The 17,039-nt window shown below is 29.0% G+C and overlaps 1 protein-coding gene across 5 annotated transcripts in view; it reads left to right on the forward strand.

Annotated features, from left to right (window-relative positions):
- Positions 1 to 17,039, forward strand: part of LOC130450977 (uncharacterized) — a 49,978-nt gene that overhangs the window by 3,339 nt on the left and 29,600 nt on the right. For 2 of the 5 annotated variants that reach the window (XM_056789747.1, XM_056789746.1), the window contains exons 1-7: positions 537 to 762; positions 4,647 to 5,121; positions 5,587 to 5,752; positions 10,119 to 10,326; positions 13,614 to 13,968; positions 15,496 to 16,374; positions 16,515 to 16,740. In XM_056789747.1, the coding sequence (XP_056645725.1) occupies positions 725 to 762; positions 4,647 to 5,121; positions 5,587 to 5,752; positions 10,119 to 10,326; positions 13,614 to 13,968; positions 15,496 to 16,374; positions 16,515 to 16,740 (2,347 nt within the window). In that variant the 5' untranslated portion in view covers positions 537 to 724. Of the gene's footprint in view, positions 1 to 519; positions 763 to 4,646; positions 5,122 to 5,586; positions 5,753 to 10,118; positions 10,327 to 13,613; positions 13,969 to 15,495; positions 16,375 to 16,514; positions 16,741 to 17,039 lie in introns of those variants that run through there. The other 3 variants (XM_056789745.1, XM_056789744.1, XM_056789742.1) reach the window with 2 other exon arrangements.

Raw genomic sequence — 17,039 nt, forward strand, 5'->3', positions numbered from 1 at the left:
AATAAAACTTCATTAGGTTTGCAAAGGACCACAGAGTGACCAAATGAATATTTAAGCCACTTTCATAGTTAGGCATTTATTTTATTGTAAATTTTTTTTATCAAGTGCAGGTAGTACCACCCGGGTTGGGGTGAATATATGGGTTTAGCCATTTGTTATCCATTCACAAACACTGAAAATAGTGTGCCAAAGGCGTACCGAAAGGATACTCGTAAAAAGGAAAGAAGTTTATTTTAACACAATAGAAATTATGTACATAATATTAGGTACATTTATTTTTTATTGAACATTATACAAAAAATGCATTATACAGAAATTAAATTATAAAAAATCATAATATTATTCGTCATTTGTTTCAATAATTTCATATATATTTTAACCTTGTTAGAAAATAAAATCCGAAAAAGACAATCCCTCTATCTTTAAAATGTGTCAAATCCATTCCATTGCCACCGCACCCTCTATGGTGAAAATTTTAATACGACGCCGGCGCCATACAATCGCTACCCCAATCTCCATAATCTTAGTTCCGAAAGATACGTCTTTATGTTCGTTTTGTGATCGGACGATAATGAAATATCGGTTTTTAAATATGTGTTACTCGGATATATCCCGTCAATCTTGTGACCAGTATAAGCGAATTAAAAATCCACTATCCCTTGCTTTTCTATATATTACTTCAACCGCTAAACATTGTCTTCGGTGAATTTGAGAGCAAATATATATGGAAATGTTTACCTGCGTGTGGCACTTATGTGGATGGTAAGATATAGATACGACATGCAACTTTTAGAGTGAATTTTAGTAACAATTGGTATATGCGTGTTATTTCTATTGTTAACAGTTTGATAGACTGAAATATGGGGTTTCTAGCCATTCTTTGTTAGATTCGTTTAAAAGAATTTCTTTGAGCATTATAACAATATTAAACCTCTTTATCATGTCTACCTCCAACTTCAAGAATGAACAAAATAATTGGATTTTCATTTACATTTGTTTGTGAATATTATTATAACTTTTTCTTTGTGTAATTTGTCTTTAACATTGAACAAATACTAAGATTTTTATACTTTCTTAGCATTAAATTGTTATAGCAGTAGGGGTATATATACATTACGTAAGTATTCGAAAGCTCGGAAAATATATTAAAGTTAGTCCACTTTGGTGTTTCATTATATATATATATATATATATATATATATATATATATATATATATATAAGCGTTTTATTATTGGGAACGTGGAAATGAAACACCAAAGTGGACTAACTTTAGTATATTTTCCGGGCTTTCGAATTCTAATGTATTCATGGTCAAATACAATATAAAAAATATGTAGTAAAGATTCCAGAAAGCTTAGGAGTAATTGATCCAATGTTTATGTTAATGTCAAATGAATTATACAAAATTCGTTTTAAAAGATAAGGAGGATATGAGTTTTCATATAAGTTTGTAAAGTAATTTAATGTTTTTCTTTTATGAAAAATTGGATCAAAAACTTTGAGGACTCTATTTTTCATCTGTTTGATTGAATTAATTTTAGTGTTACGTGGGTGATACTAATGATAATTGATATATCTTCCAGAACTTATTGGTTTCCTATACCAGTCGGTTTCCTTTTCTATAGTAAGTTGTATATAAGGATCGAAACTATTGAAGTAAAATAATAAATTATCAATTTCATTGTATGAAAGGGATTAAATTATATCATCTACATACTTTATAATGAAGAATATTTTGGAGGGTATAACACATATTAGAAAGTCCAAGATATAATCTACTCATATAGGGGATACTGAGGACCCCTTTGGTGTTCCAAAAATTTGTTGGTAATTTTTATTATTATAAGAGAAATATGTATTGTTATTAATTCTAACAGAGTTTCTTTATCAAGTTTGCGATTTTCACTTATATCGCTCCATTTATGTTGGAGAGCTGTAAGGCATATATTTAAGTGAATATTAAATCCAATCCTAACAATACATAATTCGGTGGTAATATCATATTATTTTTTTTGGCCCTGAGTTGGGGTGGAAGCTAATGCCGTCCTCACAGCGGGCGGGTGCAATGCTGTAAGTTTGTGTGGGACTCTCACTCACTAAACCACCCTCCTCCTTCCTGAATCCTTGGGAGTTGCGTACGCCGGGAGGACAACAAGTTGTCATTACATCAGCGTACCTCCCATGTTTCCTTTTTCCCTAAATTTTTATCCTTGGGTGATCCTATCCTCTTTCTCCTTTTTGGTCATTACTTCGGTCATAAAAGTCGTTACCGCCTTCCAGGTCTCCCTGTCCTTAAACATTTCACCGGTGGCAAGTCTCCGCCTAGTAGTTCCTTCAGTCTACCTCTCAATATCATTATTAAAAGTTTCTTTGATTTTAAAGGAGTTTTTTATATAATAATCCTTGTGATAATCATAATATTTAGTCAAAATTTCAGTTAACCAATTTGTAAGGGGTTCGATGGGATTTTATATTGGGTCTAGCTGATAGAGTAGGTTTATGAATTTTTGGTAAACAGTAGAGTTTAGCAGAAATACCGTTAGAGTTTGTTAATTTCTTCTGGGTGTCTTTGTCAATTTGTTTTTTCTTGAAAACTTTTTTTATTAATTTGTTATTAGTTGTTTTTAGAGTTGGATCATTAAGTTCTATGTACGATGTATTATTGTGGATTAGTTCATTAGATAGATCTAAATACTGTTTTCTCCATAATTACTGTGGCATCACCTTTATCAGATGGTTTGACTATTGAATTTGGATTTTCTTTTAAAAAATTTCTGGTTTTATATAATAAATCTTTAAAAACATGGTTTGATAACAACTTTTTGATAGGATTCATAGTTCTATTTGTTCTAGTCAGGTATCCACATTGTCTTCATTCCTGTGTCCATCATAATTATAATGTTTGCCCTGCAATTTTTATTTTTCCTCTTAGAAAATATATCACCCTGTTATTTTCGTATTGAATTTTTTTCCCTTTTTATGCATAGGTAGATATTATTTGATTATTTTGCCGTTTCGCTTACGTTTTTCCACTAACATACATGTTAGTACCTAATCAGAACAAAGGATTCTCTAAGGAATATTATACAATTGTGAAATATTTGAATTATTGCAATAGTTTTTTGATGTAAATTGTAAGGGGGCGTATGCCGCTGTACTCGGTCTTCTGTTACTTTGTTATCTGTTTTTGAGAAGAACAAGAACAAGAACATATTTCTTAACAACAATGACTTAATAAATATTCTATTCAACCAGCCACTAGCAAAGAGAAGATTGAACAGATTATGGCCAGAAGATCTCCCACAATAAATACTCTGAGAGTACCTATTGTCAAAAGAACTAGGTTCTAGGGTTGAACCACGTTGGAATTTCGAAAATTCTCGATTCCGTGGTATCAATCTGCCTACTCCCCCCTTTTTTCGGTTGTTTCCAAGACCTCAATCTGCCTATTCCTTGGAATTTCACCGAACTAACTGCTCAAGCTAAATCACTAAATTCCTATGGAGGTCCATACTTAATCAATAAAAAGGTCTGACATAAGCGAGATTACCAATGGAGAACCGAAAGTAGTTTACCTAAATGAACTAGCATTGTTCAAATGAGACAATGATCTGGAGGAAAGAGTGAAACATATCCGAGAAGAGTCACTACAGAAAGAACCAGGACAAGATTTTTTCACTCTGCCGAGAGATTTTTCACTGACATACTCCACTAAGAAGGCACAAGAGTTGGCGACCGGAAGAAGTTTGGGCAATTAGAAAAACTTGAAGATCAGATTCCTACCCATGGTAGGACACTCAGACTAAAACACAATTCGCGGAACGTCTTTTACCTTACAACTAAAAACGAATTTAAAGATCGATCCATTTACCGCAATGTGTGTGGGGAGAGAACCTTTTCAAGCCTCCTAGACCATGTTTTGGAATCCAAGTGAAAAAACTGGCTATGTGATTAGTTTAATTGGTGGTTAATCAAGAACATGGTAGAGGAGTCTTCCAAGATACCTGTATATACATATTAATTTGCAATTATACTGGTAATTTCATAAGACTGGAAAATGCAGAAATAGGTCGATTTAAACATCAAGTCCTGGCTATTCAGAAGTTCCAGGAGGAACTTCCTTCTAAAAAGGGGTAATGTTACGAACGAATCACTGACATAAAACGTGAAGCGGGTTCTGTTTATGTTAATTAATGCTAATGTTTGGCGAACGCATCTTAAGCAACAAAACCGACCGACAAAAATGAAAGTGTATATAAAAGAGTCTCTAACAGACAGTTAGTATATAAGTAGGTGTCATAGTAAACACACCGAAATTAACAAATTACAATATTGAATAAATTACATTATCTTACAACAATAAGAAATAAAATATATATACAGTGTTATCCTAATATTATGCTTGGCAAACTTCATAAAGTTTTATGTATGTTTTTGAAAATGTAAATTTGATCGGTATTCAAAATATTTTTTGTTTGGGCGGGATCTATAGTCTATACCTCTATACCAATACTGGTTATATTTTCCTATTATACATAGAAAATAATTTAAATTAATTGGTTTTTGATTCCCTAAGTTGTTCTATTACCATTTTTTTTCTATAGAAACTAGTATAAAAAAAATTTTATATTATTTTGTTTGTAGGGTGGATCCCTCTAGTATGGAAACAAAGAAAGGGATCTTCCAAACTCAACATAGCAGCTCATTTTCACAGTATAACGATTCAAAAGAAGTTGAAACTTACTTGAAACATCCACAAAATACACCTACTGACCGCCTAGATGAAAACCAACAACTCGGCCTAAAATATTCCAGTGATAAATCCAATCAGCATATTCGATTTGATAATGAATATAGAGTCATTCGGACACCAGATATTAATGTAATTCCTAGTCCCCATTCATTTAACAATCATTATGTTCAGTATCAAAAATCCTTTCAAAGACCTTACTATAATACTACTCAAGTCACATCTGCATCTAATCTTTCACATAACATAGTAGTACCAAATACTCCTCAGATGTGGATACCGGAGCAATCGCATTATCACCCACAACCTTTCCAAAAAAGTATTCCAAGTGCTCAACAATATTCCACTAAAATAAATAATTTTGAAAAGGTAAGTAGAATTCCGATTAATTATATAGTATTACACTTCTTTACCAAAATAATCATCTTTCTAGTCAGTCTCAATCTGTTTTCCCAGTAATATCCCCGTTACTGAAAATTACTGAGAAAAAATATCAAATTTTACAGGAGAATCAAAAATGTTACTGATTATAGTTTCGAATTTTTCTTCCCATTAGACTTTTTTCAATTTATGGCAATTTTAATCAAATCACTGTGTATAGTGTGTATATCATTTCCTCTGTAAAATTCCAAGGAGTAGGCAGATTGAGGCCTTGGAGTCAACCATAAAAAAGAGGTGATTTGTTGCGTGGAGTAGGTAGTAATTTTGATGTGATAATTTTAAAAAATACAATGTTTTCAATTGAATTCTATGGGCAACTTTTATCAAAATTGATTAGTAATCACTATTTTCTATTTATTCAAACATCTAATTAACAGTGTGATATTGTTTAAGAGAAAAATAAATGCCACGTCGCAACTGAAATCTCCAATTGCTAAGAGACCGCTGGAAGCACCCGTAACATTGCAAGGCTGGTTGCATAAACAAGGATCAGAAGGGCTTATGCTATGGAAGAAAAGGTGGTTTGTTTTGTCAGAATACTGCCTATTTTATTACAAAGGTGATTATTTCTGTAGATATACTTATTGCCAATAAACTACTGGAAATTAATCTTGAAGGAATGATCATTTTTTTTGTCTAACAAAATACATATGTAATCGAAAGCTTGCCAACTAATTAATAAACTTGATTTTTATTAATTATTGATCATTTTTATTTTGAGTTGATATTTTGGTGTTTTTAAAATCAAATTCACATTTTTCATTTTGTTTATGTTTATGTAATGCCGTTGATGCATTTTTGTTATCATTTATCCTATTTTATAGAGATTGCATAGGTATTCCTATATAATTTTTTGAGCAATTTAAATATGGTATAGAATTAATAATATGCGATTTTATTGCATTTTTAGTTTTGCTTTTTCATTTTGTATACAACGAGTATAGTGTATTTTCAGATTTATAACATACATTGATATTGTGTTTGGATAGGATGGATATATTTCAGTTTTAGATAATTAATTTGTGTTAGGTAAAGCTATATATGCATTGTTTTTTTTTCTTCTTGGTTTGAGCTAGTTCTGCATGTGGATTCAAGTTATTTTGATTAGAATGTTAATTAATAATTCTATTTAGTTGGAAGGATATTGATTATTTATTAAGGAAGTTTTTTAATTACTTCAGAGTGATATTCGGATGAACTTTATAGCTATAGCTATTGTTTTATAGCTCTATCTGCTAATCTTATAATGACATTTGTATTTTTGGTTTGTGTGAATTATAATTCAGTTATTTAATGTATAATGTATTTCTAATTTTATTATCGTTGGTTTTATTGAGTGACATATGTAGAAATTTTATATGGTTATTGTTTTATATTTCTGTGGTGAATTGAATTTTGCGGTTATTACGGTTATTACTACGGTATATTAAAAGCATCTAGTAAATCATTACATTTATCATATAAAATTGCAGCTACCCAGTCATGAATATAGCGTTTGAATTTTAAGTTTTTCAATCATTTTTCTTCTATACGTTCCATTACAATTTGCGCTAAGTAAGAAGAAATTGCAGGTCTCTAAATTAAAAAGCAAAACTAAAAATACAAAAACATTGCATGTTATTTGCTATAAACCATGTTTAAATTGTACAAAATATAAAGTAATGACTATGCATTACTAGAAAATAGGATAAATGGTCACAAATATACTGAAAATGCATCAACTGCTTCACATAAACATGAACATAAATTTGATTTAATATATTTTATTTCATTCAATTATTTCAATTTTAGGACTCTATTAATTAAAATTTCGTTTAAAGTATATAATATTGATGTTTCATTAACTTTCAGTCTTTATCAAAAGATTTGACACTAACAATTTGTGTTTTCACATCAATCAACAGATTGATTCACTTACATCATGAATATCAAAAAAAAAAATAAAATGAAAATAGAATCTGCTTTAATAAGAAAAAAAATATATTCCTAGTTTTCATATCTCAAAAATGTGTAGCGGCCGTCTATATTTATATAGATAATAATAAATTTATAAAATAAAACTATAAACTCAACTTAAAATATTTAGGTCTTTTTTATAATTGATAGCTTTCTCGTTTTTATGTATGCGAACCATTTCTAGAAATTATCTTTTCCGTGTATGTATCAAAAATGTTATCAATTTAATAATTTTTTTAAAAGAAAAAACAAAATTCGATTTTTTGTATTTTTAAGTTTTGCTTTTTAATTTTGGGATCTTTAATGTAATGTAATTGTAATGGAAATATAGAAGAAAAATGATTAAAAAACTTGAAATTCAATGTATTTTTTTTCAAAAACTATTACTATAACTAATGTTTATAACTGTGTAGCTGCAATTCCATATTATAAATGTAATGATTTCCTAAATGCTTGTAATATATTAACCCTAAAATCCAATATATTTACCCGTAAAATTCAATTAACTTTAGATATAGAAAACAATAACCATATAAATTTTCTAGATATGACACTCAATAAAACCAATAATAATAATTACAACTAAATTATACAAAATATACATGGTCTGGACGATAATTAAGCTATAATTCACACCATCCAAAAACACAAATGTCATTATAAGATTAGCAGATAGAGCTATGAAAGTAAATTCACCCGAATATCACTTTGAAGTAAAAAAAAAACTTAAAACTCCCTCAATAGATAATCAAAGTAAATAGAATTGTCTATTAACATCATAACTGTAATAACTTAAATCCACATTCACAGACAAATCCAAACCAATAAGAAAAAATAATACATACAATTTTTCGTGTATTAGATTCCGTTCCAGGAATGTTTGAATTTTAATAATTAACTTTATATTTTTTTGATATTTCTGGTTCGTTAATGCAGTTTTCTTTATGGTATTGATGACCTTTTAGTCTATTTTTCAAATACTGAGATGTTTGTCCTATGTAGCGTCACAATCAGTACAAGGCACTTGATATTACTTCATAAACATATTATATAAAAGGTCTAAGAAATGAGAAATTAAAGAAATACCGGCATAGATGAAATAATTCCTACCTACCATAACATTGAACTTGCATATGGAACTGAAGTCAAACAGAACCTGAAAATTACAAAAATATCCTCCACAAAATTGCAAAACCGAAGAATTTTTCTACTCAAATGCAAAATAGAAAAGTCGATTACCTACATTTCTTAAATTAAAACTATCCCACATAAAATTTACAAATAGTCGCTTGCAGCATGAATATCAAAATCACGTTTTATCCCAGTTTATTTATTATCTATCTATTATCGAATCAACTACTCTAATAAGAAAATTAGAGAAAAAAATAATTCCTATTAATATTTTACAAAAATTTGAAGAAAAATATCGAGAAAGAACTGAATCACTTTTTAATAAATGCAAAGAAAAAAATATTGATGACCTAATATTAAAACAACAACCAATTCTTGAAAATACAAATTAAATAAAATCAAAATAGATCTAGAATTTTACTCATACAAGAAAAATGAATTTTTCCTTAGTTGTTACATTTCAAAAATATTTAGCAGCTATCAGTTATATAATAGAAGTATAAATTCCACTTAAATTTTTAAGTCTTTTTCATCAAAGGCAGCTTTCTCCTTCCTATGTATGTGAAACATTTCCGAAAATTATCTTTTTCGTGTATTTGATCCCGGAATAAAAAAATTTGCAAATAATTGAAATATAATCATAATGTAAGCTATATTCTTACTTGAAACTTAGGGTGTATGATAATAATGAAATATGTTTAGCCTCTGAGGGTGAAATATGACATAAGTTGAGGCATATACATCAATTGAATTAGCATACAGAATAAGGTAGCGATGGTGAAGTAAAAATCAAATAACGAGTAGTAATTTTGTATCGATAATTAATGATAGTAGAAAAGTTTGTGCAAGGTCGGGAAATATAATATTACAAAAATCAGTTAAGCCGATTGTATGAAACGATAACATTGAAATGACGTGTCAAAAATATTTTATAGATAACCTGTGATGTCAGAATAAACCAGCGTGATTTTCTTAGGAAACTCTATAATTGTTTGTAGGTCACGTTAGTGTGACAATAATTTAGAGACTCACCGAAAATAATACCTAGTGTTTACACATGAATAACGAATACTCCATAATTTACATAATTTATTCATATGTCAGCGACTTAAAGACAATATTACGATTGGCACACAAACTGTTATTATTTTTCTGTTTTTAAATATATAAAGTAAGTTGGCTTTTTGCATGTTCTGTTGGTTCGTATTATACAGCAAACATCCTGAAATAAGCGACGAATTATTCTGCATCATCCTCAGATTCGAAAAAGATTTTGTTTGGGTGATATCAAAGATTGTTAATGACAGATATTTGCTTACGATGGGTTAGTTTTCCTATCAAAAATGAATTATTGTTGTACGTCAATTGATATTCCGTGTAAGTCACTCCTTAAAAATAGCAACTCTGAATAATTGCTATATAGTTTCTTGCAAGGACTGTAGTAAGTAATAACCGCGCATAAAAGGGATTTCTTCTTTCTAGCATCATAGAAGGTTTGTTTTTTTAATATTTTCAAGGAATGTGCAAATGTAAGATGGAGTAACAGGTATTGAAGTTGGTTTTGAATAGTGGATCATCAATTACTTTTTTGCTTCGCATAAAGTTTTGGTTCAACTTATTTTATTTCAATTGATGATTTATTTCGTTCACTAAAATTATTCAAAAAATATACCCTCATCCAATATAAATAACGGAAACTACCTCTGAATAATAATTTACAGTAGAATGCACAAATATGTACTGATAAAATATTTGCCTCCCTATTTTTCAATCCAAATATTTTGTTTTGTTTCATACGTTCCGTTGTGAACTACTTTGAAGATTTCATTTGTTTGTAGGTCCTGAAGAAGAGAAAATACTTGGGTCAATTTTGCTACCTTCATACAAAGTATCTCTGTGTAGACCCAACGAAAAAATTGGAAAAAAATACGCTTTCAAGTGTGAACATGCTAATATGAGAACTTATATATTAGCTGCAGATTCACAAGAACTGATGAAACAATGGATATATAATTTAAATTTAGCAACTATGATGCAAACTAACATGTAAGTTTTTGGTTTATACATTTCCATACTAGACTAATTTAGTCAGCACATGCCTCTATCAAATTTTTTGCCTAACAGGATTCAGATGTTCCATAGATGAGTGTTAAATAAAAAGGAGAGAAATCTTGGATTTGATGTTTTACTAAGCAATACTCCGCGCAGTTACCACTTGAAGTATATATATATATATATATATATATATATATATATATATATATATATATATATATATATATATATATATATATATATATATATATATATATATATATATATATATTAGTCCTTTTGATATATTAATGCATCTAAATGTTCTTGATTTTAGGTCCCTTCTGTTTTGAAATTAGTTTTTTTTTGATAGTTTTTAAAAGAAACATAAATTTTGACGTTTCAACTTTTCTTTAAGTCTTTATCAAAATATGATATTGACACTGACAATTTGCTTATTTATATTAATCTATAGATCACCTTCATGAATATCAAAATGAGGATAAAATCAACTTAGAACTTTGTTCCAATAAGAAAAATTAATTTTTCCTTGGTTTCCACATCTCAAATATATTAAATTTATTAGAATTTATAAAATAGTGCTATAAATTTACTTAAATTATTTCGATCTTTTTTATCATTTATACCTTATTCGTTCTTATGAATGTGAACCATTTCTAAAAATTCCCTTTTTCGTATTAGATTCAGTTTCAAGAATTTTTGGATCTTTATAAACTTTTTTTGATATTTCATGGTTCGTTAATGCAGTTCTATTTTTTTTTAAAGTATTGATGACCTCTTAGTCTATTTTCTAAATACTGAGATGTTTGCCCTATGTAGACAGCGTCACAATTAGTACAATTTAGTGAAATATTTGGATAACATAATACATTATAGCTCTATTTTGTAAATTCTAATAAATTTAATATATTTGAGATGTGGAAACCAAGGAAAAATTAATTTTTCTTCTTGGAACAAAGTTCTAAGTTGATTTTATCCTTATTTTGATATTCATGATGAAGGTGATCTATAAATCAATATAAATAAGCAAATTGTCAGTGTCAATATAATATTTTGAGACTTAAAGAAAGACTTAAAAGAGAGACTAAAAACTTAAAGAAAAGTCGAAACGTCAAAATTTATCTTTCTTTTAAAAACTGTAAAAAAACTAATTTTGAAACAGAAGAGACCTAATATCAAGAACATTTAGATGCATTTATATATATACTATATATATATATATATATATATATATATATATATATATATATCGCATTATTTTCAAGATGATAAAAAAAAATAAATAGCCATCGATGTCTTGCAGATGCTAAAATAACATAAATTGATCTTGTCAGCCATAAAATAAATAAGTGATAACCAGGATGGCGAAAAATTGTGTAATTGTGTAGTAAACAAAATAAACTGAACTCATTAGCTGACGAGATGCAGGTCAGTGATAAAATGCTGAAGTTCTTCAGATACTGAAGGTGATTCTTCTAGTGAAACTACAAAAATAATCACCATTTGATGCAACAAATACTGACGATATATCTGCAGTCAGATGATTATTAGAAATAACCCATGCAGAAAATGACCAAAAATATGAATTAATGGATAAATGCTGAAGCTAAAAATGTTTTGATTAAAAATATTCGACCATTATGCATAATATCTTGGAGACAGAATTATTATAAAAGTCTTACTGATAATTAAAGAACATCTATGCAAGATAAACTCTTGATAAGAATAGTGCAGGCCTTCAAGCTCAAAATGGTGTCAAACCTCCGAATTCTTTAATACAGCTCCAATTTTCCTGAAAATTTAGAATTAAGCTCATCTTACCCTCCATATAAAGATCTACATGGTCGCAAGGTGTGCAAATTTTTTAAGGGGTAATAACCGCTCCTTATAAAAAACACCAATATTATAGTTTTTTCTAATTTTTTTTTCAATTCAAATGGTTTCGTTTATGTAGCATAAATATCTTAACATATTATATAATAGAAAAAAAATTCTTAATGACTGCTGCTTTATACTGAGCTATATAAATTATCTGTTGGTACTCTCAAATGTACCTATAGGCAACTTAGCATCAACATAAAAACTCCATGCGCCAAAATTTGAAACTTTTTCATATCCTATAATTCACAAAAAAATTTTAAAATTCTTTTTTTATGTAACTCCATTAATTTTGGAGCTATCACATCCTACAAAAAACCATTTTGAATTTCAAAATAAGTCTGATTTCTGTTGGGCAATCTCACAGGTAAAATGGAAGTCACACTTTTCCAATAATCAAAAAATATGATGATGGAATTGTGGATTAGAATTCCGAAAAAGATTTCGTGGTTCACTGGTTTTATAACTAACGACAATTTGCTATGTGTAATAAATCCATATCAAGTTCAGCTTAGTACCTATGTAAAAAAATTAGAATGTCTGTTTATTTTAAAGTGGATATTTCCTCTGTAGATGAAACTTGGGTACACTATTATACTCCAGAAACAAAATATAGTAGAAGCAATAGACTTTATCCATGAAACATTTTTTTGGTTAATAAGGTTTTGGCTATAGTTTTTTGGGATTCCAAAGTTTTATTGCTCATTCGTCCGCTATTGTTGCAGAATAATTAGCCGAACTCCATTACGATGTATTTCCTTATTCGTCATATTCATCTAATTTAACCTTTTCCGATTACTGTCTAATTCTAAACTTAAATAATAATATTTTTTTACGCACTAAAGTAACTTTTTATGTTTCTGTTAAACCGCCTTAGCAGATTATTACCAATTTAGTAAATAGGGGTATAAGAAAGTAACAAATAATACAAAAATAACTGGACACAAAACACAATGAACAATAACGCTAATGAGGTAGACTAACTGAAGGTTACAAATTGTAGTCTATTGTCGAAGATTACCTATTTGTGTATGGTTTTTCACCGTTGAAATCACACTTTCTGATTATTTGTAATATAGTTGGTTTATGACGATGAATTTTCACTTACAAACCTACCAAAAACTACATTAATTAATCAATGACGCCAAAATCTTTTTTTCCTATCGTTTGAAACGGTTTTATTATAAACTATGTGTTTTCTGACATTGCGTATAAATATCGTGTGGGGTTTTAGTTTTATTTGTTCTTAATAAAAATGAATTATTAATGAAATATTTTGTTTCTCGGATTAACGAAACATAACTCGAAACCATGCTTGATCATTTTTCCAATCCAATTATTGAACATATGAAGATTGGAACGGAGCCTATTGATTAACTCAATAATAATTTTTATTACAGAGAACAAAAACCATATATTCACAATACACCTGCTCAACAGAAAATAGTAGATAATAATTGTCAGTGGCCTGGAGGAAATTATCAAAAAACGCCTTCATCTCATCTTACTCTCCCTCCATCAAACTGTATTTTACAAGATCACGGCTCTTTTAATCAACCATTATACGCCAATGCACCTCCAAAACCGAGGCGACTTAATGATGGTATATTTCCCAGTTCTGATATTTCAGACCGATATATTCTTCATTATGTAGATCCAGGATCCTTGGAAAAATCACCTGGTGCTAACTATTCCTCTGTCAATTACAGTTCTAAAAACAATAGGGAGTATGTTACTTTTGGTGGTGAATTTCAGGTGAGTAATTGGAAATTGTTACGCGAAGCATAAATCCGTTATCGAACTTATGGTTTTTCGTACTCTGGTCAAGTTCCCAAAAAAAGTTCATTAAGGAAAGAGTACTTTTTATGACAAACGACTACATCTGGTTCAATACTGAAGAATTCTCTCCACCGTTGTGGCCGATGGATAATTTTTATAGAGGGCCTTCAAAGTTCTTGATGCATTTGACTATTTAATACAAAAATTATACTGTAATCAATACTGTTTCAATTACTGACAATATTTCAATATTACCATAAAATGTTTTGTTATTATTGTTAAAGTATTAGTTACTAATATTATATATATATATATATATATATATATATATATATATATATCTTTAATTTCTTATTTCTTGGACCTTTTGATATATAAATGCATCTATATATCCTCTATATATTCTATATATTCCATTGTTTTTTCGATATGTAGATGATTGCATTACTGCTGTACCAAAGAATCAAATTGAAAACATAAATAGAAAATTCAATTCTTATCATAAAAAACTTCAATTCACAATCGAGGTTAGCAAAATAATAAAATCAATTTTCTTGATCTCACATTATATAAAATTAACAATAACATAAGAACAGAATGGTATACGAAACCAACTTAGTCCTCAAAATATTTAAACTTCAATTCGTGTCATCCTATGTCACAAAAAAGATCAGTGATAATAAGTTTGGCTGATGGATCTATCTAACTATCAGATCCTAGATGCTTAGCTATTCAAAAAGCAAAAACTGCATTGAAAGAAAATAATTATCAGGAAAAAATTATAAATAACATATACAAGAAAAAGATAAACAGATACTGCAATCAATTTAAAAACAAAACAGAAACGAAACATCAAAACATAATACATTTTCCCTTGTCATATATACAAGGACTTTCCCAACAATAATCGAATTATTTCAATAAATATGATATTAGTATAAGTCATAGAGGACATAATACATTATCCAAATATTTCACTAAATTAAAATCTAAAACATCAAAAAACAAAAGAAGTAATATATCAAGTGCCTTGTACTAATTGTGACGCTTTCTACATTGGGCAAACATCTCAGTATTTAGAAAATAGATTAAGAGGTCATCAATAGAACCGCATTAACGAACCATGAAATATCAAAAAAACATAAATTCAATTATAAAGATTCAAAAATTCTTCAAACGGAATCTAATACACGAAAAAGAGAATTTTTAGAAATGGTTCACATTCATAAATGATAATTATAAATGATAAAAAGATCTAAATGGTTTAAGTCAAATTTCTATTTTGTAAATTCTAATAAAACTACAAATAATTTTATGGATTACTGCTATATATTTGAGATATAGGGACCAAGGAAAAAAAAATTTTTTTCTTATTAGAACAAAGTTCTAAGTTGATTTCATCCTTATTTTGACTACTTTGACTTTGCCTCTAATGTGAACTAAATATTAAAATATAGATGAAACGAACTGAGAAATTTGAAATACTGTTTCAATTTATTACAGGCTAATCACGATTTTGAACGAAGAACCCCAGATACTTATGGAAGATCAAAATTAAGCCATCTGTTTTCCACAGATTACGAAGATGTGTATAGTGAACAACAAACAATGTATAGAAGACCTGTTAGTCCTGTAGGCCATAGTAATATTGTTAAAAGAAATAATCTGCTACCAGTAATTCCCATTCATCGTTATTATACACCAGTAAACATGGTTGGACCAACCAAAAATATACAATGTGCCGCTCCTCAAATGAGAAAAAATTCAGATGTCAATATCGTGAGACCCCATAGCGCCGACTTTTTAGAATACGAATTAAATCACAAGTTACAAGATGATTTAACGCCACTTAAACAACGACCACGCCCTAAATCTAGCTTAGAAATAAATGCTAATTCAACTGATAACCATAACTATTTTTATTCAAAGGAGAGATACGCCGAAAAAATGAGAAAATCGGCTCAATATCTGCAAAATAAACCTATTAAACATAATAACGAAATAATTTATAATATGAATGAGTCAATTACGTGTCCAACTCATGAAAACACCTATCCTTTTGTAGGCAGACTTCAAGCACATAATCATATACCTGAAAACAACAAAATGCAAGTAAACGATATGCACAAATCCCAACCAGTAAGAAGTAAGAGCGTATTAAGTGATGATAGTATCTCAAAAGAATTTAGCACTGACATAGATACAAAACTTTTTATAGAATGTGATTCGCTCAGCTCAGATTATATGTTTGGAAATTGCCGTAGTGCGGAGTACGACCTCATTACTAGGTCAGCTAGTGCTAGATTACCTCAGACACCTTCCCAAGTAGATCGATCATCTGTTGACAGCATTAGAAGCATTAATAGAGATAGAGAAAGGAAGGTAATTATTTAAATATGAACTTATTAAATTGTAGGAATTAGAAGAAATATGATTTGAATAATCATTTACTTTTCCCTCTTTTATTCCTTAAAAATTTTGTATATTAACCATATGTAGTAAATTTTGCAAAAATTTTGTAGAGAGAAGAGTCGATTAGAAGGCTTTTGGAATGGAAACAGCGTATGTTGCAATCACCTTTAAATAGAAAAATCCAAGGAAATGTTGCTTACCGTGCTAAAAACGACATTTATAATAATCGTGATAATTATAAATACTGTAGAAATTCGAAGCAGTCCGAATTATACATGGACGAAGATCAATCTAAAAGTTCAACTCAGTACAATAGTTATTCTTCAGATGACGAAGGTATGTGGGTACTTGTATTTAGATTACCTCTAATGCACAATATCATTCAAATGTATATACATGTTTCTATTTCAATTATACATGCTTATTATAACAATGAATGTGCATAGATACGCCAGGTACTAAAACCTACACTAATAATTTTTGTAAATTAACAAAATATTATTAATGCAACCACTTCTTAACCAGACATAAAGACCTCCAAATTTTTATTCAAGCTTTCAAATATTATTTCTGTCTAACACTTCTAGTAATTTTAGAGAAATGCTCTTTTGGATAATAAAAGCTAAATATATACA

The sequence above is a fragment of the Diorhabda sublineata genome, chromosome X (assembly GCF_026230105.1).
Source record: "Diorhabda sublineata isolate icDioSubl1.1 chromosome X, icDioSubl1.1, whole genome shotgun sequence".
Classification (NCBI taxonomy): Eukaryota; Metazoa; Arthropoda; class Insecta; order Coleoptera; family Chrysomelidae; genus Diorhabda; species Diorhabda sublineata.